The sequence below is a fragment of the Drosophila willistoni genome (assembly GCF_018902025.1).
Source record: "Drosophila willistoni isolate 14030-0811.24 chromosome 2L unlocalized genomic scaffold, UCI_dwil_1.1 Seg139, whole genome shotgun sequence".
NCBI classification, from domain to species: Eukaryota; Metazoa; Arthropoda; class Insecta; order Diptera; family Drosophilidae; genus Drosophila; species Drosophila willistoni.
Window position 1 is genome coordinate 494,605 of NW_025814046.1, and position 26,333 is coordinate 520,937.

General features: G+C 35.5%; 2 protein-coding genes across 5 annotated transcripts; one reads left to right on the forward strand and one right to left on the reverse strand.

The window, feature by feature from the left end:
• Nucleotides 1-345: 345 nt before the first annotated feature.
• On the reverse strand, nucleotides 346-24,282 carry LOC6638302 (ras guanine nucleotide exchange factor P). Of its 2 annotated transcripts, XM_002061540.4 has the most exons (6): nucleotides 24,032-24,282; nucleotides 11,112-11,844; nucleotides 10,960-11,047; nucleotides 3,819-4,304; nucleotides 3,694-3,757; nucleotides 346-3,633 (listed from the first exon to the last, which is right to left on the reverse strand). In XM_002061540.4, the coding sequence occupies exons 1-6, from the start codon at nucleotides 24,279-24,281 to the stop codon at nucleotides 752-754; spliced, it is 4,503 nt and encodes a 1,500-aa protein (XP_002061576.2). In that variant the 5' UTR covers nucleotide 24,282; the 3' UTR covers nucleotides 346-751. The 2 variants fall into 2 exon arrangements, with proteins under 2 accessions (XP_002061576.2, XP_046865408.1); XM_047009452.1 differs by lacking the exons at nucleotides 10,960-11,047; nucleotides 11,112-11,844; nucleotides 24,032-24,282 and adding an exon at nucleotides 4,667-4,898.
• Nucleotides 24,254-26,022, forward strand: LOC111518991 (intracellular coagulation inhibitor 3-like). Of its 3 annotated transcripts, XM_023177493.2 has the most exons (5): nucleotides 24,254-24,320; nucleotides 24,428-24,761; nucleotides 24,827-24,978; nucleotides 25,366-25,810; nucleotides 25,877-26,022. In XM_023177493.2, exons 2-5 carry the CDS (start codon nucleotides 24,725-24,727, stop codon nucleotides 25,996-25,998), a joined length of 756 nt encoding a protein of 251 aa, XP_023033261.2. In that variant the 5' UTR covers nucleotides 24,254-24,320; nucleotides 24,428-24,724; the 3' UTR covers nucleotides 25,999-26,022. The 3 variants fall into 3 exon arrangements, with proteins under 3 accessions (XP_023033261.2, XP_046865409.1, XP_046865410.1); XM_047009453.1 differs by having other exon boundaries at nucleotides 24,827-25,810; XM_047009454.1 differs by lacking the exons at nucleotides 24,254-24,320; nucleotides 24,428-24,761 and having other exon boundaries at nucleotides 24,916-25,015.
• Nucleotides 26,023-26,333: the final 311 nt, after the last annotated feature.

Consider the following 26,333-nt stretch of genomic DNA (forward strand, 5'->3'; position numbering starts at 1 on the left):
GTTTAACCTATGTACATAAACATATAGATATAATCTGGTCAATTAGATATAAATTGTTGATACAAACAACATGGGTTAATCCATAATATTATAGGAGTATGATATCATCTCTCTCTCTGTTACATTTTCTTTCCTGTTTCTAACCATTGAAAGCTCGCAAAATTTTATCAACTTAAAAATAATAATATATAATTATATAAATCAAAATTGTTGTTTTTTTTTCGAATATCTAAGGTATTTTAAATTAATTTTACTCACAGTCCTTAAATCGTTTTCATTTTTTATATTAAATTTTTATTTGTTTTTATGTTTTACTTTTTGTTTTATTTGTATAAGACGATGCACTAAACAACAAACTAAACATTTAATGAAATTTTGTTATCGAACGAAAAACAATACACAAAAAGGGTAGTAAGGGATGAAAGGGGGGTGGGTTAAATACAGATTTACATATAGAACCAGCTGCAGATTATATATCTACTGATTTCTTTGGATGTGAGGGGCACACACATGCATACATATTATCATCAAATTTTAGTGATTACTGATGATCCCATATATTATTAATATATATGTTATATATTCTGTATTTTCTGTATTTATTCTATAACAATTTTTCTGTTCTTTCTTATTTGCCTAGGCGCAGGCTCAAGGGTTTCGGGTTGCGGGGAAGCGGGTAACGCGGACATCTAGGTACACAGTCAGCATATATACTAACTAAACTAAAACTAAACTCTTAGTAAATCAGTTTTTATTTCAATGCCTCCTTAGCCCTTTGTTCCCATTCGGCACGTCGTTGATGGATTCCCTTGAATTCACCCACTGTGGCTGATCTTTCTATGGCCTTTGAAACAGATCCTTCAGCTGCAGATGGAGCACTTGATGCCAGTTGCGCAGGAGTCGCAGGTGTCGAAGTGACTGTGCTTGTAGCGGTGGCTGGTTTCAATTGTAGGGAATAGCGTTCGTTAGAGGATCTCATATGACCATTGGTACCATTTGTATTGTTGTTGTTATTGTTAATGTTGTTGTTGTTGTTGCGTCCTCCTCCTGTTTGGCTAATTTTAATGGGTGGCAAATAGGAGACAACTTTCTGTTGTTGACCCTGCTGTTGACCATTTAAGCCATTCAATTGGACTTTTTGCTGCTGTTGATTATTATTATTATTGTTGATATTGTTGTTGAGATTACGAAAATCGGCCACTGAATTGCGATTATTTGTGGCATTATGATGGTGATGGTGGTGTCCAATTCCCCTGGACGATTCACTACTGACCTGGGTTTCATATTTCGGCTGTAATTTATCCAATTTCTCCTCACTATTTGATTGATTCTCCTTATCGCTATCCACATTCTGACTAACTGATTTCTTAGACAATGGAACTGGAGCGGGAACTGCTGTGGATGGCGCTACTGTTGGAGGAGCAGCAGGTGTCACTACCACGACCTCTTCATCCTTTACCTTGAGAGAACGACGTGCAAAGACCTTCATCAGTTCTGGTGTGGCATCCTCCTTGCTCGTTGCAGCTGGAGCATTGCCATTAATAGAGCTGCCGAAGGACTTTTTACGCAGAACCACAGGTGCAGAATTTATGGATGGTGAGTTACTGCCTCCGCCATCGCTTGATTCTGGAGTTGTAGGTGAACTGGGGGTGGGGGGAATGCTGCTTATAGCAGGACTCAATTCCACCTTACTTAACGACTTTTTACGCTGCTCTTGTATAACCACCTTGGGTGTATCCTCATTAAGGAAGAGACGTTTGCGATCCTCTAATGACAGGCGATTACTTTTTGTCGTCTCAGGTTTACTCTTTGGTACAGTGGGCACGGCAGGGGTTAAAACAGGCGGAGCTTCTGTTACAGTGGGTGATGAAGCCACACTGTTGGCACTTACAGCCCTCTGGTTCACAATGGGTCGTTCCACAATCTCTATGGTGGCCTCCACTTCATCACTATTCCGCCGACGATGACTCAGATCATCTGTGCTCTGACTGCGCTCCGTCGTGGAATTGCTTTGACTTGGACTGGCCACCTTAACATTCTTGGCCAAAACCAAATGGTTTGTCTTATTATACAAACGTGCCTGATCCACACGATTCAATTGAATCTTCATGAATTCGGGTTCACTTGGCATCTGCTCTACATGCAGAGAATCACGACGACTATTCGTGGTTTTTGTGGGTGTCGATGGAGGCGAATTCGTGGCCAGTTTAGCATTCTTGGCCAAAGGACTAGCCGGACTCGGAGATGCCACAACTGAGGCAGCCACTGGAGGTGGTTTAATATCCAAAACTTTAGGTCTCTGCGGCTGATCCGGACTCAAATGTTCACCCACTGTGGCAGATTTTCTCAATACATTAACCAAAGGCGATTTGACTATCATATCAATATTCTGTTCAATCTGCGATATATTTCCCGTTCCACTGGTCACCAAAAGTTTCGTACTATGTTGAGGTGAAGGCGTCGATGTCGCCATCGTCGTCTTTGTGGACAAATGACCCGAGGACTCAGCTCGACTTTGCAACAATTTGTTGTCATTGATCTCAAAGCCAAGTGAAACACATTTGGCCGTTGGGGATTGAGGTGACTGGAGTTGCTGATGCTGTTGCTGTTGCTGCTGCTTGTAGTAGGAAGGGACACGAAAACTTATAGATAGATCCGGTAAACTGGGCATAGCTGAGATCTCTGTATTGGTTGCCTCACGCTCCTCTTGATAATTCCGGAAACTTCTGGATTTCTCAACCGTCTTCCTTTGCTTCTCCTCATAGTATAGAGGAGATGGTTCATCTGTGCTAGTCTCCAGCGAGTTGGAAGAACTCGAATGCTGACCAACTGAATCATTGGAACGTGACAACTTCTGTTGGAATGCACTTAGCCCCACAATGCGTGCCGTTTTGCGTTCCGATTTGAATTGTTGCTCACGCACCAAAGTTGTGGATTGAAAGGTATCGGTACCCCTGGAACTCTTTGAAAGCAAATTGGTAACATCATTCGAGGATGTTTTTTCCACAGTTGGCTGGCTCAACTCTTGGGGCACATAACGCTGACGAGCAGCTGGTCCAGATTTTGGTTTAATGGCCGTCGGCGGTTGCGGATGGACACCATAGTTACTGACCATCGCATTGAGACCATGTCTTCCCTCATTCTGTATCTCACGCTTAATGATCTGGCGCGTCTCCTGGATATGCTGTTCATGGGAAGTGGCACTTTTCGATTTGTCGGGCAACACCAATGGCTCTCGCGAAGTGGCCTCCAGACAGGAGGTGGATATTTGTAATTTCTTGGCCACACTCTGGCTGGAGTCGACATCCTCGAGACCATCGTTGGCCCGAGCAATGCTACGTTTGGAATTGCGATGTATCAGACGACTAAGGAAGCCATCCGCTGGAGAATCCGCTGTGGCAGCGGCTTTATCATCACCATCGGTGGACGATTCGCCACGTGTCTCGAATAATGCATTAACCTTGGAGCGTAGACCAAAGACCTGAGTAGAAGAAGTCGTCTGCTCGATTGTCTTGGTACGCTTTGTTGTTGTTGTGGTCGTGGTCGTGGTCGATGAGGTGACTGGAGCTGGAGCCATAGCAGTTAAAGTCTTGGGTGGCAAAGACCGTGTCTTGGACTTGACTTGTTCGTTATCTAAAAGAAATTAGTCAAAGATTAACTAAAACTTCTTTCTAGCACTTCCTTTGTACTCACCTTTAATGGTTCTTAGGCTGGGACTCATCTTAAGAAGCTCTTCATTGGCCTCGGGTATAGAAGTCTATGGGAAAGAGTTGAAGTTAGTTTTCTATTCACCAAAAGGTGGTCCCACGGCTACTCACCTCCAGGGTACGTCTATGCTGACGACTTGGTCCCTTCTTTTTAGCCGGCCTAATGGCCATTTTATGTTTGGCCGCTGCATGGGATAATCTATGACGTTCGCCACCAACTGCATCCGTCTCATCATCGGGATGGGAACGTAATATGTCCGATCCCATAGAGATTGAAGAGCTAGTGGATACCCGTGAATGTTGTTGCTGCTGCTGCTGATGATGATGATGCTGATCATCGTTGCTATTCACACTCAACAGACTGAGCGATGAGACCTCACTGTGACTGTGACTAACACTGTGATTGTGACTGTGATGATGATTGAGCATCACACGTGATGAGGGCAGACCTCCCGAAGTATTGACACTCCGACTCTGCCCAGCACCAACTCCAGCAGCACGTCTCTGTGGTGAGGCAGGACTGCGTGGCAGACCCAAATCCTCATCGGAGGCATCGGGACGATTGCGTCTCTTACGCAAAACATCTGTGAGCTCCGCCTGCAAAGAGAAACAATAAAACAAAGACAATAAGAAAGGATAGAATTGGGGATAAAAAAATCGTCTCAATGGGTTGGATTTGGGGGATTTACCCAGCTCTTCCAGCGGAATACAAATCGCGCACGCAAACAACTGCGGCCCAGACGACTCTCACCGCCTCCGCCAGAGCCGCCACCGCCGCCGTTGAGTTTCATTTTAAAGGGATTTTGCTTAAAATCAATCATTTCAAAAAGAGGCTCGTCTCCGTAAACGAGACCACAACTGACTGATTGATGTGGATATATATGTCGAGTGAGTAAGTTGCTTTAAGGATTAACATTATGATTGTCTCTTTATATATGTATATGCCAAAGTCGTCTTACCGTAAATGAAAGCTTAAATGGCTGCAAATTTGCATTGCCCACATTTCCGGCTACCATTTTTTGTATAAGTTTATTGAGTTTCTACGCCCCGCTCTCTGAGCTAATTAACTAACTAACTAACTAATAAGGGCTATTGTTAGCGATCGCGTGATCTGAACGATTTCACTTTCCGCAAAGAGGCCACAGAGCAATAGCCAAGAGTTGTTGGCGCAACCAAGTTCCAAATGCAACTGACAAAAACATATGCCACAGGGCGCATCTGCCAGTCCCAGTCCCAGGCCCAGACCGAGTCGGTCGCAGGCAGACGTAGTGAAATGGAAAATAATGAAAACGAAATCGAAAATGAAAATGAAAATGGTGGCGTCTCAAGTTGGGTTTTTTTTTTACCTAGACCTCAAAGATAAGTAAGTAAAACTCAACGACAGAAAGACGACAGGCAGAAAGACAGACAGACAGGCGGACAGACAGATGAACGAACGAAATATTGGAAATCTGTTTATTGTCAGTAGAGATAGCAATTCAAGGGTAACACCACTTGGTCACAAACTAAACACACACAAACACACACGAAATTCATTTTAGGGATCATCAAGGGACTAAAATACACTTAGAGAAATCAAATTCTGAACTAGTGTTCTTGCAAACGTTGCGAAATTGAAATCAAAAACAAAAATTAAAATTAAAGTTGAAATTTTAATCATTTTCAATATACAGATTGCTAAATTTATATTTTGATAATTTATCGTATGATTTTATATCTGAGACTTTTCTAGCTAAGATCTACATATGTAGAACAAAAGGATGCTTTATCTAAGATGTTCCTTGGAATTTATCTTCACTTTTTATACTTAAGTTTTATTTCTGTCAGTGTAGTTAAATGTGAAGATGTTTCTTATGTAAACACGTTGCCACTGAGAGATACACTTTTCCTCATCTTCTACATAAACACCCTAAGACCTAGGCCCAGGCGCTTGCTCTCAGTCTATTTCCACCCTCCTCCCTCTTGCAATTCAGTTGCTCTGCTTCTCCTCCCTCGCTCACAGAGTGGAGTCTTGAGGTGTTGCTTCCTTGTGCATAGAGTTTTCATTTTTCAGTTGCCTTGACGCGTGACGTTGCCATCTGTTTTAGTCTCTGCCTCTTTTTCTCTCTCTTTACTCTAATACAATGTCTATTTTTGTTTGAATTTCGAGGATTTAGTATCAATCTGAGGCAGGTTAAAGACCTTGGCCATTAATTATCCACGTAATTACAATGACTACTAACAAAATACGATAAATAAAATTTGAAAAAAGTTCACTGAACTAAGAAAATTCCATGTAATTCTTTGGCAAAAGAAATCTTATATAATGTTACGAGCTCAGGTAGAACGAGCTGTTGGCTTTAAGCAAATGTCACAGCAAAAAACAAAAAGACGTAAAACCCAAAATCCATGGAAAACCTTTAACCCTTTTGTTATCAGGTTTAGTTACCTGCCTAGAAATTGCACCTAGAAATTCCGCCACCTACCTGGCTTAAATGTCTAGAGGTCCGTGCTCTAAACCTGTCTAAGTCGTTGAAGCAAATGAGCAAAGCTTCTCCCCTCCTTCTCCACCTAGTCTCACCCGGCGTCACATTCACTGATTTATTGGCACACTTGCCGAGAGAGTGGAGTGGGCCACTCTGCAAGGCAACCGCCGGCCCACACGCCATTGTTGATTACCGCAAATCCATGTAACGGCTAAAGAAAAACATGGGCGTAGGTAATCCCAAGGAAAACCAAATACAATCTCAAGGGTATTCCATACTAAAGTTGGCTTAGTTGTCCCAATGGTTCAACCATAAGTTTGGGGATTTTCTTAGCGCTTAAGTCTAATTTGGCTTGGGGAATTCAACTAATTGATTTATTGTCAATTGCCAGAAGAAAATCAATGTGGCATAAGCCAGGGAAACCATTTTTTGGTTAGAGACCCTCCTCGCAAGTAATCCCCTTTAACGGAAAAAGGTATTTTACTACTTGGTCAACTTAGAAAATATTCCGAAAATATTTCTCATCAGGAAATCTAAAAACACTTTCAATTATTTTTGTATTAAATTCTTCTCTCATCGTACAAATCAAACAATAAGTTGGCTAAAAATTCTGTTTAAAGCTTTAATATAGTTTTAAACTCTTTTCCAAACATCTATAAAAAGAGTATATAAAAAAATTTACTTATATTATATTAAAAGTGCTTTCAATACTTTTTAAGTCCGTTCCAAATTAAATTTGATAGTTAATTAACTATTTTCATTGTTGGTTTTTTTTCATCAATATTTAATTTATTAAAATACACAAATTATTAAATTAGTTCTTGTTAAAGATTTAATGGAAGAATTGTTGACCCAAAAGTTATTTGGAAAAAAATAATAGATAACTTCAGGAGAAGCACCTCAAGCATTAAATGATTAAGTAAATTGTTGATTCAGCTAAAAGCTACAAAAGGTTTGTGATTACCCCCCCTATGCCAACGCTCATGATTTGTTTTAACGGGTATAAAACAGCAGCAGACTATACACAACAGTTGGTCAAGTGGGCGGCAAAACTATCGTGTCAAATTAAATGCACAATTGCATCATTTCACTTGTGTTCCAAGTTGGCAAACACACAGACAGATGCTTGAGATTGTGGATATGGATGGTAAATAATAATAAACAGGGGAGCTCTAGAATTCCCATTCCCAACAACAGGCAGGAGGAGAGATCTCTTTTTCTCACACATATGTATCCCTAACTACAACTAAACGTCAATCTGCTATTCGATTAAACTCGAACTCGTTATCGTTATTCAATTCAATTCCATGCAATTTCACCCATGAGACACAAAGTGGGTCAATCAACACAACTCACAAGAGCAAAAACAACAACAGAAATGGTCATTCCAATGTGAGAAAATATGCAATTTGAAAATTGAAAAAAAAACAAAATTTTAATGCGGATGCAACCGAGATGAGAAGATTCAGGAAACATTTTGCAAAAACTAATGGATAAGGAAATTATCATAGAGATACATATGTAGGTTTGCCTTTATGCAATTGCTGTAGTTCCAGTTCAAAGCAAGCAAGCAGGCCCAGACGGGAAGTCTCTTGCCAAAAAACATTCAACTAACTGAGACTAACTATCACTCTAATGTAGGCCGAAATTGAATTTGCATGGCCAGGAAATAATCATATTAAGAGCTTGTCACTTGGTCAACAGTGCAGCAGTTGCATTTCAGTTTAGATAAACGACTGGCCAAGGAATATAGCGTGTGAAATGCCTATGCATGTTGTCCCCATCATCATCATCATCATCATCGTCGTCGTTGTCATCATCTAGGAGAGGGGGCTAGGTTAAACCGGCTGATGATTTGTCTCTGTCTGATTGCCTGCTCCTGACTACTCGCCAGTAGTTTCAGCATTTTGCAGTCATTGTCAATGCGTGTTACCGTGTTACCATATTGTCATCGTCGTCGTTGTCGTCGACGTTACTGTCATTCCAAGTTGTTCGAGTTAATGGTGGCTGCACTTAATATCGACCGGCCAACCAACTAACCGACCTACCCCAACCCAATCATTCCATCATCATCACCATCTCTATCTAGCAGTGTGTGTGCTTTATTCCCAGGCAGAGAAAATTGCCCGTCTGCATTGTCATTTACTTTATCCATTATGGTCATCAACTAGATTTTTTTCTACTTCTCTTTCAAACAATTAATTCATCAAACTGGTTAAAAGCCAATGACGGAGTAAATGTGTTTTCCTACACTATTTAGAGTTTCTTTTAAAAAGAAGAATGCAACATATAGGATGGAATATTGTTGATTTATTGGCATGTCGATTAGTCGTGAAAATATCCATTGAATAGGCAGAAAATTGAAAAAAAATAAAAATAACATCATGGGCAGGCATTTAGAAAAAGATTTTATGAGAACAACCAAGTCAATAAGGTTTGCTTTTGATGAAATCAAAGAAATTAGAGAAAACTTTAAGAATGCAAAAGGAAAAGTAATAATTCTTAAAAAATAGAATGAAAAGCCTGTTGAAGCATTTAAATGAAACTAATGAATTCGAAATTATAGAAATTCCTTCAAGATATGCCTGTTATTTCAATATAAAATTATGGTTTTGTCGAAACCGTCTATGAAAAGTATTCAAGAAACCTTCAAAAATCGAAGCAGCAAAAATATGAATGCAAAAAACAAAAATACAACTAACGGTAAATAAATGTAGATTAGTTCAAAAAAATCTTAATTTCTTGATGTCTATAAAATTGAAATATTGCAGAAAGGTAAAGAATAAGTAAAAGATGGCCATTTTTTGTGAAATATGAGAAAATTTCAATAAAAAATAGAGTTAATTTCTAGGATCGTTGTGATCAGCTTGTGTCAATAAATCGAAGTTCGTCAATCAGTTGTTGTGTTTATTTATAGATCTCCAGACAAAAGTCTTTTACTAAAACTTCAAAAATAGTTGACTAGAATAATTAGAAAAGCCAAGATCTATCGTTTCGCCCCTTTTAATCACCTTTACTTTTGATATAAAAATTCTATAAAATTGATGTATGATTAATATTTGATTAATATTTAATAAAATTTAAGCACAATATTTTGTCTAACTTCTCAAATGGATTACTGTATCCCATTATTCACTTTCTATTTAAGCTTTAAACGGTATTTTCTATATATTTTTTTCGACTTTGAACATGTGGCACAATCATAATGTATAACCAATTATTTGCACAACTTCACCCACAATAAATTTATTTAGTTTTAGTTCTTAAAACAATTGCGATCGAAGAATATTAGACGCGATGTTGACTATCAAGTGACTCGAGGCAAACTGATTTAGCGGAAAACTCTGCAGGAGTTCAATAGCATAGAAAAAATAGAAAGAAATGCGATTTATTTGCTAACCAGGTTGGCAAATAAGCTGCAACCAGAGGAGAAGCAGAAGGAGGAGAAGGCATCGCAACACAGCCAAGTGGAAAAAAGTGGAATAGCAAGAAGCGGTTAGCAACTCGTTTGGCCAGAAACCGAACACACAAAGCCAATAGAAGAAGTAACAAAACAGCTACGAGGAAGAAGCCGCAAATTGCCACGCGCTCTACTCGACGCAAAGAGAGGGAGGAGGAATGGAGGCGAAGTGGGTTGGAGGTCTGGAGGAGAAGAGGTGTACGGGGGCGACTTAGTGGCCACTGCAACTGACTGGCTAGTTTTGCAGCTAGTTTTCAGTTGCTTTATGACGCGTGCATTGGCTTCTTTAGATTTTCTTCTTTTCACTTGCTTACAACCGAAAATCCACTTTGGTCTTGTAGTTTGATTATGCACTGCGATAACCATGATGACGCATATTGCCAATGATGTCGATGATGACGAAGATGATGACGTTCAACTTATTAGATAACTTTTCTAGTTCATTATAATCAACTTTTCTACTTCCTACACTTGAAATTGGGCAAGAGTAAAAGTTTTGTAATTTCATTTAACTTGGCTTGTAATTAAATATAGGAAATTGAAGTTGGGGGTCGAAAAAAGGGTGTGGTCAATCATAGATTGTATTATACTGAATATTAAAGATAAGCCTAGGCTGCCTACTTCCTACTGGATGTTGTAATTAAAGTTGTACGGGAAGACTGCATCAACTTAATAATTCTCCCTGTTCACTTGGGTTCAAAAAGGTTCGGTAAGATATTTAATTCAGGGTATGATTTACTACTTCATATTCTATTATTCATAGAAAGAATTATGAACATTAAGTTTAGATAGTTGAATGCCTAATAAAATGATATATTAATTAGAAATATTATAGGCTCAGAAGACGATGTTAACAAAGTTGGAATCTTTTTTCTTCTTTCTTCCCTTCTTTATATTTGTCAACTCTGGTCTGAGTAAATGATTTAAATGATTTAGTCGTCTGACTCATAGCTCCACCAATTTTACCAATTACAAAACAACATAAAATGACAAACTGAAATTACGACAGAGGGAACCCAATTGTTGCCCTCTTCTTTATTTGTTGTCCAATATTTAGTTCATTCAACTTTCTTTTTAATTAAAATTTATCAACACAAATGGAATGACAATTGTTGTGATTATATGATAAAAATCAGTTAATCAATAGACGAGACACCCTTGTAACAAATTTGAAAACATAAAGAAATGAGTCAACATCAATTGCCCAAGTAACAGAGGGGAGAAACAAAAGCATAATTGAATCAAATTGAATTGAAATCCACCCAAAAAAAGGAGATCCAAAGGGGAGATGGGAAAATATTAATCCAAGAAGCTAAAATAAACTTACCTTTAATACAATCGATAGACTACTGGCTGTGGCCGATTCCGAGAAGACACTATCATGTGATTGCGAAAGAGTTTCTCGTGTATAATCACTGCAAATGGAGAAGAGGATCATGAAGAAGGAGGTTCAAAGATTGGTGGGAGGACTCTACTTACCCATCCACATCCAGTAGACGACCTTCGCTTAGACTACGCTGACTATCGGACATGTCAGCGTTTTGGGCACCACCAGCCATGGCAGAACTGTTGCTCTCACCCATAAGGAATTCCTGTGATGAATCGCCAACACTGCGTAGATGACGATGTCGTTGCCTTTGATCGGCGGCGTAGTAACTGCTGCTGCTATTCCTGCTCAGATTTAGTGAGTCGGGAAAGACAGCCACACCCAATTGTTGACGTTGTTGTGTTTGATACATGGCTTCCGTTTGAGACAATGAATTATCGACAAATTGCTCCTGTTCTCGCCGCTGTTGTTGTTGTTGCTGCTTATTCGATGATGTCTTCTTTTTGCCCAGCAAAACGCTTAAGAGTTCATCGCGATGGGATTTCGACTTGGGCAGCGATTGTGTTTGATAGCTATCGCTATTCAATGGCGAAGCTGGCGATGAGATGGCTGAGATATTGGCCCCAACGATTTGTGAACTATTTGCTCCTGTTGTGACGTTACGCAAATTCTTTTCACTGGAACTGCTCGCTGGCGGTGGCAATGTATTGCAGGATCCTGGCCCTGGTCCTCCTGATCCTCCTACACCTGACGATGATGTGGAACTGTCAGCTGTATTTATAGTGCGGCGGCGAAAGATGCGACGCAAATTGCGCAATGGATGGAAACGCCTGCGCTTCTGTTGCTGTTGTTGCTGTTGTTGTTGCTGCTGCTGCTGATGATGATCTGCAAATAGAAGGAACCAAGGCAAACAAAGCAAAACAGAATTAAATTTAGCGCCCAGAAATCATTTTTTTGTTTTTTGTATTTTTTGTGTCTCTATTGGAATAAACAACAAAACCCAAAACTAATTCACACTCACACTCTCACAAAAAGCTAGCGGCCTGCTGTGAGCAAAAAAAAAACAAAATATCCCAAATGGTTGGCAATCACGAATATTTAAGACATTGAAAATTATGATGTCAACTTGCAGGATATGAATGAACACACACGCCATCATATGTGGCGTATACTTAATATTATAAATATCTGTATGTAAGCTGACTAAGTTTTCATCGAATTGGAATTATGTTATACATTACACCTAACAAAAGGCTGTAATGTAGTCATTTGCATATACAAAAGGCTTTAATGTAATGTTATGTCATTTGCATATTTGCAATACTTTCAAATGCAATTATCATAAGCTGTTTGAACCTAACATATGTATTTAAGTGGGTGGTACTTGAAAAAGGTGTGAGGAGGAGAATAGAAGTTTTCCCATTAGAAAGAGCTCAGACCTAGCACTAGTTTTATCCATGGACTGTTTATGATTCCAATAAAAGTTACAAGCATAGGTGAGTCAACTCATAGTTCTCTTTAACCACGTTTACTTTGTTCTTTTTTTTACAGTTTACACATTTCTGAAGGTCACCCATAAGTAATGATATCAGTGGAGATTAGGATATAATAAGAAAACAAAAAACAAACAAATCAATGAACCTTAAAGGCACTAGAGTATAGTCATTCTGTAAACGAAATCATATAAACTAACGGTTTGTAAATAGATTTGATTAGATATAAATATGTATATAATAATATAGAACATAAAAAAGGCAAACGCCAGGGAATAGAGGGGTATTTTTCGGCGTTTAATACAAAACATTTATAAGTATGTGTGCAATTAACATTCTCAAATGATTCAATAATCTCAATAGTATATGACAATTTATATACTTTCTCAAATAAGAAAGATTCTTTCTCTATATTTCAAAATTTTGTATAAACCCGTCTATATCTTAACATACCACAAAACCAAACGGATTATCATTTATTTTTGATAATTACAAAATATTTAAAGCCAAAATTCCCAGCCCAAAAATTCATTCATAAGTTAAAGTGCAAAAAATAAAAAAAAAATTGAATTATTTCTGTTAAACCAATTATTGTTCACAACAAAAGAAGACGTCATTATTTCTATTGGCTAACTGTGATTAATTTCTGTTTAAAATAGAATTTCCCAAGAACTAGAAAAATCATCTAAAATACTCGGCAGGAAATATTACAGAAAATATAACAAACAAATGTTGAGCCAATCGATTGTTAATAGAACTCTTTGTCATTTGACAAAGACTTACTACGTAAGAGAAAGAGAGGTATCAAAGGTGATAAGAAAGCACAAGCAATGAAATCAAATCAAACCAAATGGAATGATTAGAAAAAAAATTGTTAAAACATGCCCATAAATAGGCAAAAAAGCGAAAACTAAATGGCACAAAGCGGGAACTCCCAAAAACCCGCAAAGAGAGAGAGGGCGACCCATTATGTGTGCGAGAGAGTGCGTGATAATGATAAGCGGAAGTGGCGAAATGTTTGGTAGAGAGAAACGTGTGCAATTTTTCTCTTTTATTTTAGCTCAAACGATTTGACAAGGTCATATCTAATCTAAGGCTTTTTTTTTACACAATCTGCCAAGATAAGCTCAAGCCAATAGACTCAAAAACACGCCAAATATTCCCTCAGCCCTAACTTGGCCCTGGCTCTGGCTCTGGCTCTTGCTCTGGCCTATTGCGTTTTGTCTTAGGCATATAAACACAATTAGCCACAAATTGTAAATTATAATCAATTTAATTGCTGATGTTGACTTGCCTCTTTGTGTTTATGGTTCATTTCATTTTCATTTGTATTAGAATTCAATAATGTTTGTATACATATTTGTGGGTGTGTAACTACATATGAACAATGTGTGTTTAATGCCGATAAGAAAAGAGTCTTTGGTTTAATGCGTTTCACACATTGAGTTCTGAGAGTCGCAGTATTTCAAAAATTGTTTGGAGTATATTAGAACCAGGGTAAGACAAGCTAAATTAATGGCAGATCGTAAAAAAGTAAATAATCTCTGTCATTTGATTTTGAATTTCTTTGGCGAATATGTATATAAAATTTCATGTTAAATAGGTATAATTATTCATAAAATTTGTTAACATTCAAAATTTTACTACGATTGCTTATCATGGCTTTCAATTAACATTAAAAAAAGGCAAACTATATTATGGTTTATAGGCATTCCATGGAAGAAAGATTTAAAAAGCTGCGTAGAAATAATATATTTATTCTTTCAAATTCGGTTTTTACTCTTCTTAAAAAGAAAAGAAAAGCGTGTAGAAAGAGGCTTTTGTATCAAATGATGTCAGAAATGGATTAAACAGTAGTAGAAGAAGTAAGTAAAGGCTCTACTCATATATGTCAAATAGCATTTATAAATGGTGGAAAAATGATGGAAAGGCAACATAAAAATCCCAATCAATCAAGGTTAAATAAAGTTTAAAATTAATCTTGGTCCTAATTAAACACGGTTAAATAGATTTTTACGATTATAAATGGAACTAGACAACTAAAACTTCACCTCTATCTCAAGAGACTATATTCTATAACTCCTTGCACTTAAATCGTAGGCACTTTGATTTAATCGATTGCATTACCTAATCCATAAAAAATACTTTATTTAAAATAGAATGTTATCTAAACAAGAGACAACGAAATATTTGCGACATTAAGTAAACCTAAACCAAAATGCTATCTAATCCAATGATTATACAATATACACAATTATAGACAATTGAAACGATTTGCCAAGACCCGACTTAAGTGGATGTAGGGAATATAAGACGCCAGTTTACTAGGTTATATAGGAATTACCTTAACTTAACTACAAAAATTACAAGGTATCAAATGGACTTTACTCTATATTAATTTTATGTTATTTTTTTACAGTATTTACATTTCAGAAATAGGCCAATTGTTTGCATAGCATATCGAAACGAAGAATTTTGTATATATTGAGGTCATATGGAAAGAGTTATTTTAGATGATTGATTGGAGGATTTGTTGATTGTGTGTTATTTGAACACCTTTTCTCAGTGTAAATGCTACTGATTGTTGACTGAAATTTCCAAAGAGTATATGTAGATGGCGACAATTTGCTGACCCAATGAGTCAAAGTATTTATTTAAAGTTAAATTTTTGGGCTCTTTCTTCTGCCTCTGACTCAGAGAGATGATGTTGTTGCTGTTAAGATGTGTGTCATGCCAAAATAAATGAAAGTTAAATGCAGGTGTAACCCTCCACAAGTTTTGATTAGCTGAGCAGGCCACACTGAGGTTAATAGAAAGTTCTTCTATTTTGCTAAAGACCTAGCCAAGCGGAACAAAATTGTACACTTTATTGGCTTCGTATACCTTCTAGGTGGATTGGCAGGTGGTGAACTTCTATACGAAAAGAGTCACTTAGTCTAGGGCAAGTCAGTTAGTCTGACAGACACTCGGAGTCTCTGATATTGATATGGACGACAATATGCCAGTCACGTGCTGTTTGTGCCATCACGTTTCACTTGAGGCACGCGAACTTTGTTTCGTAGCTAAATAAAGCGGGTTCTGCTTCTCTTTATTTTTTTGTTGGTTGTATGTTTTTTGATAAATTTCATATTCGTTGGGGCTGGTCATTGCTTAGTCATTCATACGCGTTTGAGCCCCAAAAAAAAGAAGGTATATATACCTAAATTCTGTCTGGTAAAGAGCATCTGTCTGGACTGTCCACCTCGATGGAGCTATTATTTATCACCATTGGGTGAGGTGAGACTCTCCATATTCTATTTTGCTCCTGTTAGTAACCTAATTGCTTAGGGACCCTTTTTTGCTTCGTTTAGCTTTTTGGTCTAATGAAATTGCGCAAACCCAGATGGTGAGTGAGAGAGAGAGGAAGACTTGTTGGCTATCTAGACAATATTTATATCAAATTAAATGAATCTAAAAGTCTTTAAACTCCCCTTTGAAACTTTTCCTTTACAGTAATAACAAAAAACAAAAAAAGCAATTAAACAACTTTGACAGAACTTTTTGATGCTTAAGTTTGTATAAAAACAAACACAGATTCTTCTGTCTATATATGTTCTCCTCCACTTGTGAGTCACATTCATCAAGTAAATAGCATTACATCAGCCCAGACAGAGCGGCAAGAGTATTATTTGTGTAATTTATCTAAAAGTCGATGAGGCAAGTTTCTTCAACTGATCACTGAATAAGTTTTGTGTTCAGTCATCACTCTTTAAGCTGTGATTTGTTGATTGTTTCTTCTATGTGGGCGATGATTCGTTTGTTTTTTAAGTCTGTACTTTTTCCGGGTAGTTTAAGAAGACTAACAAAAAAATTCAGCTAAATATACTCTTAGTAAACCTATTAAAAACAATAAGTTTATGACCCATGACTAAGTGATATATATTTTTTGTAGAACATAGCTAATTGCCAGACATTAAGACATAGATGGAAGTTTAAAGTTTCACTAATCTATGTTTAAATATAAGTTTATAAAGATAGTTAACTAGTAGTAGGTTGTTCTCTTCTTTGTGTTTAATCAATGTAAATAAGAGACATCCTTTGAGAAAGCATGACCATATTCTTTGGTCTGAACTGTAAAATTGCCAGCCAAGCTAATAAACTAGATAATTTTCCTTGATTTTCCATAAGTCAAATATTATATACATAGATCATTACATCATTTGATTTGGTGATGTTATGTATCGCAAAAGATTTACTATTGTGAATTATATTTTGTTGTAAATTTATTAGATTTTAGTTGAGTTATAATTCACAATCAAAGTGGTGTCATCCATCTTCTAATAAAACCAACAACAACCGAAGTAACAAAGTGACGAATCAGACAAGGGGCGGAAATTAGCTAATTTGCTAGCTAGCAAATCAGTTTTTCAGTTTCTTTAAAAGATAAATTATAAGAAATAGAACACTTTGGTAAGAGAAAATTTCACTAAACTGTACAACTGTATAAATTAATCGTGGTAAAACATACTAAATTTTAACATATTTTTATCTATTTCCCCAGTATTTAACATTTGAAAATTCTTCAACTTAACTCTAATCTGTAACTTCGGCAATAATTTAAAAAATTTGTTTGACAAAAAAAATAACTGACAAAAGTCAACATATAAACTCAAAAATAACTTTTAGATGAATTAATAACTTATAAGATATTTGTGAGTTATTTTATTTCTGCTTAATGAGGGTATTTCAAAGAGTTATTGCATATTTTAATTGTGGTTTATAAATAATTTATTCACTTTTAATGTACATAATATTGTTTCAGTCATTTCCACTTGAAATTTAACTGCAGTGTAGGCAGATTTCTTGTAGTATCTTCACATTTTGTAGGTGTTGCTGCTGCTGACAGACAGTTGGTTGCTGCTTGCTGACACCAATTTCAATTGAATTCTCAATTGAAATGGCCATAAACAAAAACAGAAAAAGGTGAATTTTTATTAATTAATCATTGCCAACTATTGCAGCCAAACAACAAGAAATCAGGCGGGGCAGGCCAACTGAATGCAAATTAGCAAATTGCCAAATGCAAAATGTCAAAATCCAAAATGACAGTTAACAATTTTGTTTGAAGCAAAAAGTTGCAGTAATTGGAGAGACTTGTTATATGTATGTAACTAACTATGTGAGCGGATGTTATATATGAGTGTTTCTGTGTTTGTGTATGTGTGTGTGTGTGGAAGGTCAAGTGGTTGTGCCACGCCCCTTCTTTTTGTTTTCTATTGCCCTGGTTCAGCAGAGAGTCTTGGCATTGGTTTGTGTAGGTTGCTTATCCGCTTAACAAGTGCTTAATTCATTTGTCTAGAATGGTATATAGACAACAACAAAAACAACAGCAATACCACTAATAACAACAACAACAACTAGAAAAGAAGGCAACAGAAATTGCACAATTCACCACAATTCTTTGCGTTGGTTTTTTATTTCCATCTGTGTGTTTCGCCTCGCGAATATCTCAAGTGTTAACAACTTTTACGATTGAGCAAGTTCTGGCTGCTGTTGCTTTTTTGGCCTTCAACAAATACATAAGGAATATATATATATATATATATAGAATATATGTGTATATAGTTACATGTCGGCTTTATTTTCTATTTTTAAGAATATCCGATTAATTAGCATTAAGGTTAGGCTATAGACAGAGAATCGATATTCAAAGAGAGTCAGTCAGTCAGTTATTCTGCCAATTGAAGGCTAAAATGAACATGGAAGTTTGAATATTTAATATCTAACGGCATGACCATGATTTGAAATGAAATTTAATTCAATTGTTGGTTCTTAGCGCCATGTTTCTATTAGAAATTTGATACCAACAATTCTTAAAAAGCTTTTCAACATATGTCTGGAATCTCGGAATGGAATTTGATTTCTCTTTATGTGAAGAATAAAGAAAAAAGCATTTTAGATGGACTTGGATGGGTCTTAATTATTAGAAAAATGTGTCCCAGACTCACTTTTCTTTATAATCAGAGTAAATATTCGATTTTACTTGAAAACCAATATAAAATTGTCAATTCTTCATTGTTAAATTGATTCAATAACCAAGTCCATACATCTCTTAATTTCCAATTTCCAACTCAGAATAGAGAACAATTGAGATTGATTAGAATTTAAAAGTTAACCAATTGACAAAAGCTACCAATTTAATCTACAAAATTTATATAATAAATAAACTAAATTCACAGATGACGCACGTTTTAATCTTATTGAAAGTCTTATCTCCCTACTAAACCCTTATGATACTAACTTTACTACATTTAGAGTTTTCAAATCAAAACATTTATTTATATTTGGTTTATATAACTTCTTTAAAATTGTTGAATAGCCAATTAATAAGAGTTTACAATTTAACAAAGTTATAAATTTGGTAGACTATATAGAAAGGTATTTGTGGCCAACCATCCAAACTTGTATATTCACTTTTAAAATGTAATCAGAAACCATCCTCACTATTTATATTACATATTTTATGAATTTTTAAGTATTAAACTATGTTCTTTATTAGGGTCAATCTATGTAACTTTTAATGATTTGTTTTGCCCTTTTATTTCCACAGGGAAAGGATTTTTGTGCTTCATCTCTAATAAAAAAAAATTTTCCCGACTTCAAATACCAAAAAGCCGGCGATACTTGAAAGCTATGTATTTTAAGTACATATTTCTATATAATAACTTTTATATTGTTATTATCGGTCACGTTTTGTGGTGATAGAAGAATTCTATCTACCGACTTACTAAGTTCTTGCTTAAATGGCTCAAAATCTATTTAAATCGCGTCTGTCATGATTCTAGCACTTGAGAATTACAAGGCCACTATGGGGCTTTTGACCGCATGGCTATCTTTAATAGTAACTTTCCAATTGAGAAATGATAACTATGATAAGCGAAATAATTGGCAGCTCTTCTAATCGCTGAGGAGACGTTTCCCCATGTACGTTCAATTCAAAAGTTAGACGTGAGTTATCAGTTTATGTGTTACTATATATAGTATATATAGATTTTTTTCACACTCAAATCGTAAATCACAATAACAACAAAATCCACAACAACTATAATAATAAAAGAAAATACTGTGTGCGCATGAAATTGATTACACAATTCATGGCACTTCAATTAGAGGCGTCTGCGGGCTTTGACTTCAATTGAATCTCCACCAAGTTACTCCTCCGCCCGTCTTTGGCCATGGCGCAACTTTGGCGAGTGCCACATAATGACGCGATGAGTTCCCAAAAACAAGTGATGATAGTGACACACATTTCCTACTCCTCCGACAGCTAAACCCTACCATTTCCCCCTGCTTCTCCTTCTTTTGTGACAAAGTGTTAAGCTTACATGGCTCAACAATTTTCAAACCAAAAAAAAAATCATTCATTGGACATGGTGTACAGAGAGTTATAGAAATAGATTATATAATACCCCTGCCATGCCCGCATTTGCTACAATCATTGAGCACTTTAATTGTTGGTCTAGTTTTTTTTTTCTAGTTTATTATATAGAACATTAATTTGTGTAACCTAAAGGCAACATTTCGAAGGTTTATTTAGTGGCTTTTGGTGTCCTATAAAAGTGAATTTACTTTCACAATCTTTATGAAGAACAATAAATATTTCAATTAGAAGTTGATAAGCATTCATACAAAGTAATCTGTGGGTCTAACCAAATCCATTCACTCTCAAAATGTGTAAACTCAGTATTTAGTTAAAGTTTTCCTCTTAAAACTGTTAAGCTCCTTTTCATAGAAAGTTTATAGCAAAAGTTCAAAAATATCAGGCAAAAAATTTCTAAATATTTTCGTGTTTTACCTGTTGTTTAAACAAAACACTCGATGAAAATAGATGCAGATGTTTTTTTGTTTGTGAAATTCCAGAAATATTTATTTATTCACACACACGCACACAGAGTCAAATCATGTGAGTTGTAAACTAAACAAAGCAAATTATAACCACAACAAAATATGGTTGAGAATATCTTTAAGATACTTTTGAACTCAAATTTTACTGATACACAATTTTGCACTTCACTTATTGGCTCGATAATATTGATTAAACAAATTGTGAACTTTGTTTTCGTTGTTTTGGTTTTGTTGTTTCTTGTAAATTGAATTTATGTTTTTCGTTATGTTTCTCAATTACATTTCAATTACAATTCCCAATTTCGAACTTTAATCGGTACGTAAGTCACAAATTGAATTAGTGCAACACGCGTTCATTTCCCCGATGGGTCACTGAGTGCTGTGTAATTATTTCACCTGTGCACAGGTGGAGCCGAGCAAACAGAATGAATTGAAGCAATGGAAATCGAAATAACAGACGCACATACAGCTCACTAACACACACCAACAGACCGGCACACAACCGCCAAAACTGAAATTGAAATTGACGAAAACAACGAACCCCAACAGTCATCGACATCCATCCATAACCATCGGCGGCGGATCCACAATCGGTAATCGTATAAAATTTGTTTGTATTATTATTGCTATTGGCTATTGGCCTCGCTGCCGCTGCTGCGTAGTCGTCTTAGCCATTCAGCCAGCCAGCCATAGACCCGTCTAGTACTCTAACCACTCTAGTTGGCCAAATCGTGGCGATTAGCTCACTGCACTTCCCACAACTGCTTGAACCACCTCAACAGAGCTCTGTTAAGTGATTAACAGAGACCATTGGCACAGTGGTTTAAAAATGGAATTGGAGTAAACTATGAAACTTATGCATGTAGAAGTCAGTAAAACCAACGTTGATTTACATATATTTCTAAATTCTAAACGTTTTCATAGCTATTTTTATCGATTAAAAATGAAACTATTTCAATCTAACCTTAATATTTCCAGTATCCAACTCAAGTTATTTATTAACGTCAGACTTGATATTTGTATTTTTTAGAGAATCTATATTTAATCTATTTATCACATCATTACCAAAGAAGTATTTCAATGACGTCTGTTGCTAACATTTTCCAACTTCCATAAGTTTATAATAAGAACAAGTGACAAGTCAGGTACAACTCTCTCTACTTCTGCGTATTGAATTTTGGATCTATACATTGCTTATATAATTACCCAATAAATTTGAATTACTGCTTGCTCTATTTTAAAACCAAATGAAGAATATAAAAATGTTCCATTTGGTCTGTTATTTGGAGTCGAAATTGAAATTTATATAATAAAAAATACTAAGCTTGTTCTAATTTCCAGAAAGAATTCTTAATAAGGAGAAGTAGTAATTAGAGAAAAGTACTCAAAAGATGTAGAAATTGTTAAAAATATTAAATTGATTTTTCTGTTAAAATCCATTTAGTTAAAGTTTCACTGCAATTTCCTTTTAAATATATTTTTATGCCATTAAGGCTTGTTTCTAAAGAAAGCAAGAAGTACAAATTAAATTTATAATTAATATTAACAGCTTGCCTTAAAATTGGCCATAAAGTTGGCTGGTGTTTCTCTCGTAAAATTGGCAATAACATTTCTCATTAACTGCAGACCACTGTGCCAGGGCCCCCCAACACTCTGACCACACTTTGAATTTGTTTGTTTAATGCACCGTTATAGGCTGTTTTAATGTGTTTTTGTTGTTGTCATAACGACAAATACAAGGTTTACTATATGTAGTCGGTTGTCACCCCCGCAGACCTAAGCTCCTCTTGGTGGGCTATAGAACATTAGTGGGTCGATTTTTGTCGTTCTGCATCTAAATAAATACAGTCATTTGGGAAGTACGAAGCTAATATTTAGTAGTAGAAAGTCGTCAACTGCGTTAATTAGCACGTGTAGAAGTTGTAGTTGTGCTTTGTGTTGTTGTATATGTTGTTTCTATTTTTTTATTATTGAATTACCCACAATTACATAAACATTAAGCCCAGAAAAATTCAGTTTTGGAGTTTCGCTTTGGCGACTGCAAAACAAAGGCCAGTCAGCCTGGCAGCCAAGTTAGACTCATATGTTAGTTGCATATACTTATGTACATATTTCTATATATGTATCTGAATCTGAATATGTATTATGGTAACTTTTATCTCTGTCTCCTTCTCTCCCCCTCTTAGCTCTGTGTATTTGTATCTCTATCTGTGGGCTTTTGTTTGCGCGTTTAAGCGAATGAGATGCGGTGGCATTTGCCAGTGCCACTGCCGCCCGACCCAACTAATTATGCACATATACTAGTAGATATAAAAACTAAAGCAAACTAACGGTCCATCATCGTATACATATTTAAGTATGTATATGTATGACTCTTTTTGTGGGCTATTGTTTCGGCAATACTCATAGTTTCGCATAGTAAAAACAATTTTGCACAAAGCCATAGCAGAGTGGAGAAGTAAGCGAGGGAGAGATGTGGTAGTTAGAAGAGAGTTTGTTACATTGCCTCACACATGACCAATAACTAGGTAACTACATATATATCAAATTTGTAGAAAAACCTTTAATATGAGCTTCTGAATAAGAGAAATGGTAATCTATAATCACAACACTTAACTTAAGATCAGAAAATATTTTGGGACAAAAAGGGTCCAAAAACCCATATTAAACTAGTTGAATTAAATAAGTGTGTGTATATAATACATATAAATATAAATATATAAAATTTAATATAAATCGGTACGTGTTCTCCCCCAAAAATCACCTTCTCTAAGAAGAATTAGCACATTAAATCAGCGGCTGCAACCATATCTATTAAATACCTAATAAATGAGAATTAGTTGAAAGAAACAGCTTTCTGTTCTCTAATTCTAACTTCTATATATTAGGGATCGTTGTTGTTACTGTGAATAAATGTTTGAAATAGTAAAGTTATTTTCGGGTCACTTCAGAAGTCTTGTCTATACAAACTTTTCTTACTCCTTGATAAGTCTTTAGAGTATAATTATAATGTATATGAATCTGTATAGAACCCGTAGTGTTAGTCCAAAAACAACTTTCCAAAAATTGGAATACCTATATATAATATTTAGTTTCAAAAATATGGAGTAACAATAAAATAACTATAATAGGACAAAATTGTAAATTATATATAAATAAGTCATAGACATATAACACCTTTTTTTTAGATTTTTAACTTTGTTTTATAAAATTGTCAATTTCTAAAGATTTATTACAATATATTAAACAATTTTATTTGTTTGATTTGACTATAAAAATAAGCAAACAAAGGAATTAAATATAATTTTTTTTGGAAGTATTTCTTAGAAGAACAACTAGTAAAGAAGAATCGACGAATAATGAAGAAGCTAATTTCATATAGGAAGTGTAATTGTTAAACTCTATAAGAAACCCTCGCCAAATAGACTAGGCTAGTTGCATTATCCATTACATTAATAAAGCTCTCTTTTTAAAGTATTTGCTTGCTAGTTACTTGATGTACTTAAACTACTACCAAACTTAAGGGAGCATTTTACACTCTAAACTCTCAATTGAGACTAGACGACAAAAATAAAGTAAACTCTTGACAAACCATGAAGTAATAATTATAAATCAATTTAATATGCCCATGAAACTAAAGATTTCTATATAATTACAGTTATATTATTCACATGTTCATCCATTTGAAAACTCACCGGCATTTGTGATATTATCATCAGCATCATTTGCTGCTGTTCCTGTTCCACTCACTGGACTGGAAATGGGTGTTGAGGTGGTGGCACCGTGTAAATCATGTGACGATCTGCTACCGCCACTCTCTGATGGCAATGACAATGGTCCTCCACGCTCTCGTATCCGTTCGCGTTCACGTTCACGTTCCCGTTCCATTTCCAATTCCAAAGGTGGCGAATTTTCTCGCACACATGACATTAAACCGGAAGACATGCTGCAAATTGAAAAAAGAGACAACAAAAATGAAAATGAGTGAGAAAAATCATAAAAATTACTTCAATAATATTGTACTTAATTAAAAGATGATTCATTTTAATTAAATATTGGCTGCCCATCGTCATCATCATCATCAACATCAGCCTCAACTCAACTGACTCTGATATCCAGTGACAGCTTTCTCTAATGGATGGCAACATGAAGGAGGAGGAAATCGAATGTCATATTGCATTGGAATGACACGAAAGGAAATTCATGTTATTCAGTTGAGAGAAAATTCTCAACAAACTTTAAGAATTGGAAAATGTGAAATTTATTAAAGCTGTCGTGACACGTGCTAAATCAATTTACACTAAAAATCTCTGGCTAAAACGAAAGCAATGATTGATTTACTATAACAAATTAAATTTGAAAAGCTTTTAACAATATATTTAGACCAAATGCTGCTCATTTACTTAAAAATTGTGGAAATGAAAAGTAAGTGTTGGAGTAGAATGATTCTCAAAATATTTTTAAGTAACTCTGACTTTTTTACTTTGCAGTTCCTTTTAAAGTTTCGCTATTATTTTTGATTTCGATTTCAATTTGTGCTGGAAAATATTATGATGAAGAAATTCGCATGCAGAATACTGTAATGTCACCCTTTTCACTGTCAGTCAATCTGATTGCTCTTTATTTTGCTGGAGATGAACGCGTAAGGGCTCGGATTAAAAGGTTTCTACATCTAAATGGTACAAATGATGAGATTGGTCAACGAGTGCGAAATGCTCTCAATAGATTTCAGCAAAAGTCGGCAGTTAAATTTTTAATGCTCTCAAACATTTATGTATCGAGTCGGTTTCCTGTATCAGCGTCGTACGATTCATTGATCCATAAGTATCTAAACATGAGAGCACTTAATATTAACTTCTCCCAACATGGAGAAATTTCAAAAACCATTAATAGATGGATCAATCAGTGTACTGGTAAAAATATCTTCGTACCAGTTGAACGTCCAAGTGATAATACTGCCTTTTTAATGCCTAATTTTATTCATATAGAGGCCGACTTTCGCTATCCACTCAGTTCTCTAATCTTGCAGGGAACGTTTCTTAACGATGGAATTAGCAAGCGCACAATAACAATGATGAGGAATCGGCATTTGCGACTAAAATATAACATGATACCTGAATTGGAGGCAGAAGTTATAGAAATGCCCTTCTCAAACTCAACGATATCGATGATGATCGTTTTACCCAAAAATCCACAAGAACTACCTCAACTACAAAGGAGACTGAGAGATTTCAATACCTTTCACCTGCATAAGCAACTGGAGTTTCACTATATAGATGTCAGTTTGCCAATAATTAATGAATTCTATACCAACTATCTCGAGGACCATCTTATTAATAGACGCATGTACTCGATTTTCGGAGTCGGTACTTTTTCAAAAATAGCCAAACATGGGTCTAAAATTTATTTAGATGGTTTGGTGCAAACGGTGTCCTTCAAAATGAATGAAGAAGGCATTGCACCTAGGTCGAATTGTAAGTTTACCTTGAAAGAGTTCTTTATATAATATATCAAATTTGATTTTTATTTTTATTTTACAGTAAACAGGCGAACCGAACTTAATGATAGTGTTATGACACTTGAGGTTAATCATCCATTTGCTTTTTACATACAGGACAATGAATTTATTTATATGAAAGGATACATTCATAAGATGAATTAAAAGGCTAATCTTTTGTGTCCCTTATATTTCTATTGAATGAGTAATAATTGTAATTCAAAAAGTTTGGAATTTATGAAAAGATGTCAGAAAAATTAAGTTAAGAGATTTTAAAATTCTTATTCAAAGTTTATTTGTTATTTTTGTATCTTAGTTTATTTCTTAAACCTATAAACTCCAATATTCAGATTAGATTTCAACTTGCCAGTAAAATTTCTAAAAATCTACTAAAAATCTAATTCTTTTAAACTTAATTTAAAAAAAAACAAAGGAAAGCCCCCATCCACAATCCTTTTAACTTTGACCACATTCTTTTATTCGTTTAAAAGAAATGGAAT

Bases quoted from the DNA above. Each gene is read 5' to 3' on its own strand.
- LOC6638302 (XM_002061540.4), bottom strand. From the start codon at position 24,281: ATGTCTTCCGGTTTAATGTCATGTGTGCGAGAAAATTCGCCACCTTTG. The intron at 11,845-24,031 runs GTGAGTTTTCAA...TTCTATTTGCAG, and splicing joins TGATAATATCACAAATGCCG to ATCATCATCAGCAGCAGCAG. The intron at 3,634-3,693 runs GTGAGTACAAAG...AATTTCTTTTAG, and splicing joins CAGCCTAAGAACCATTAAAG to ATAACGAACAAGTCAAGTCC.
- LOC111518991 (XM_047009453.1), top strand. From the start codon at position 24,725: ATGCTGCTCATTTACTTAAAAATTGTGGAAATGAAAA. The intron at 24,762-24,826 runs GTAAGTGTTGGA...TTTACTTTGCAG, and splicing joins AAAAATTGTGGAAATGAAAA to TTCCTTTTAAAGTTTCGCTA. The intron at 25,811-25,876 runs GTAAGTTTACCT...TTTATTTTACAG, and splicing joins CATTGCACCTAGGTCGAATT to TAAACAGGCGAACCGAACTT.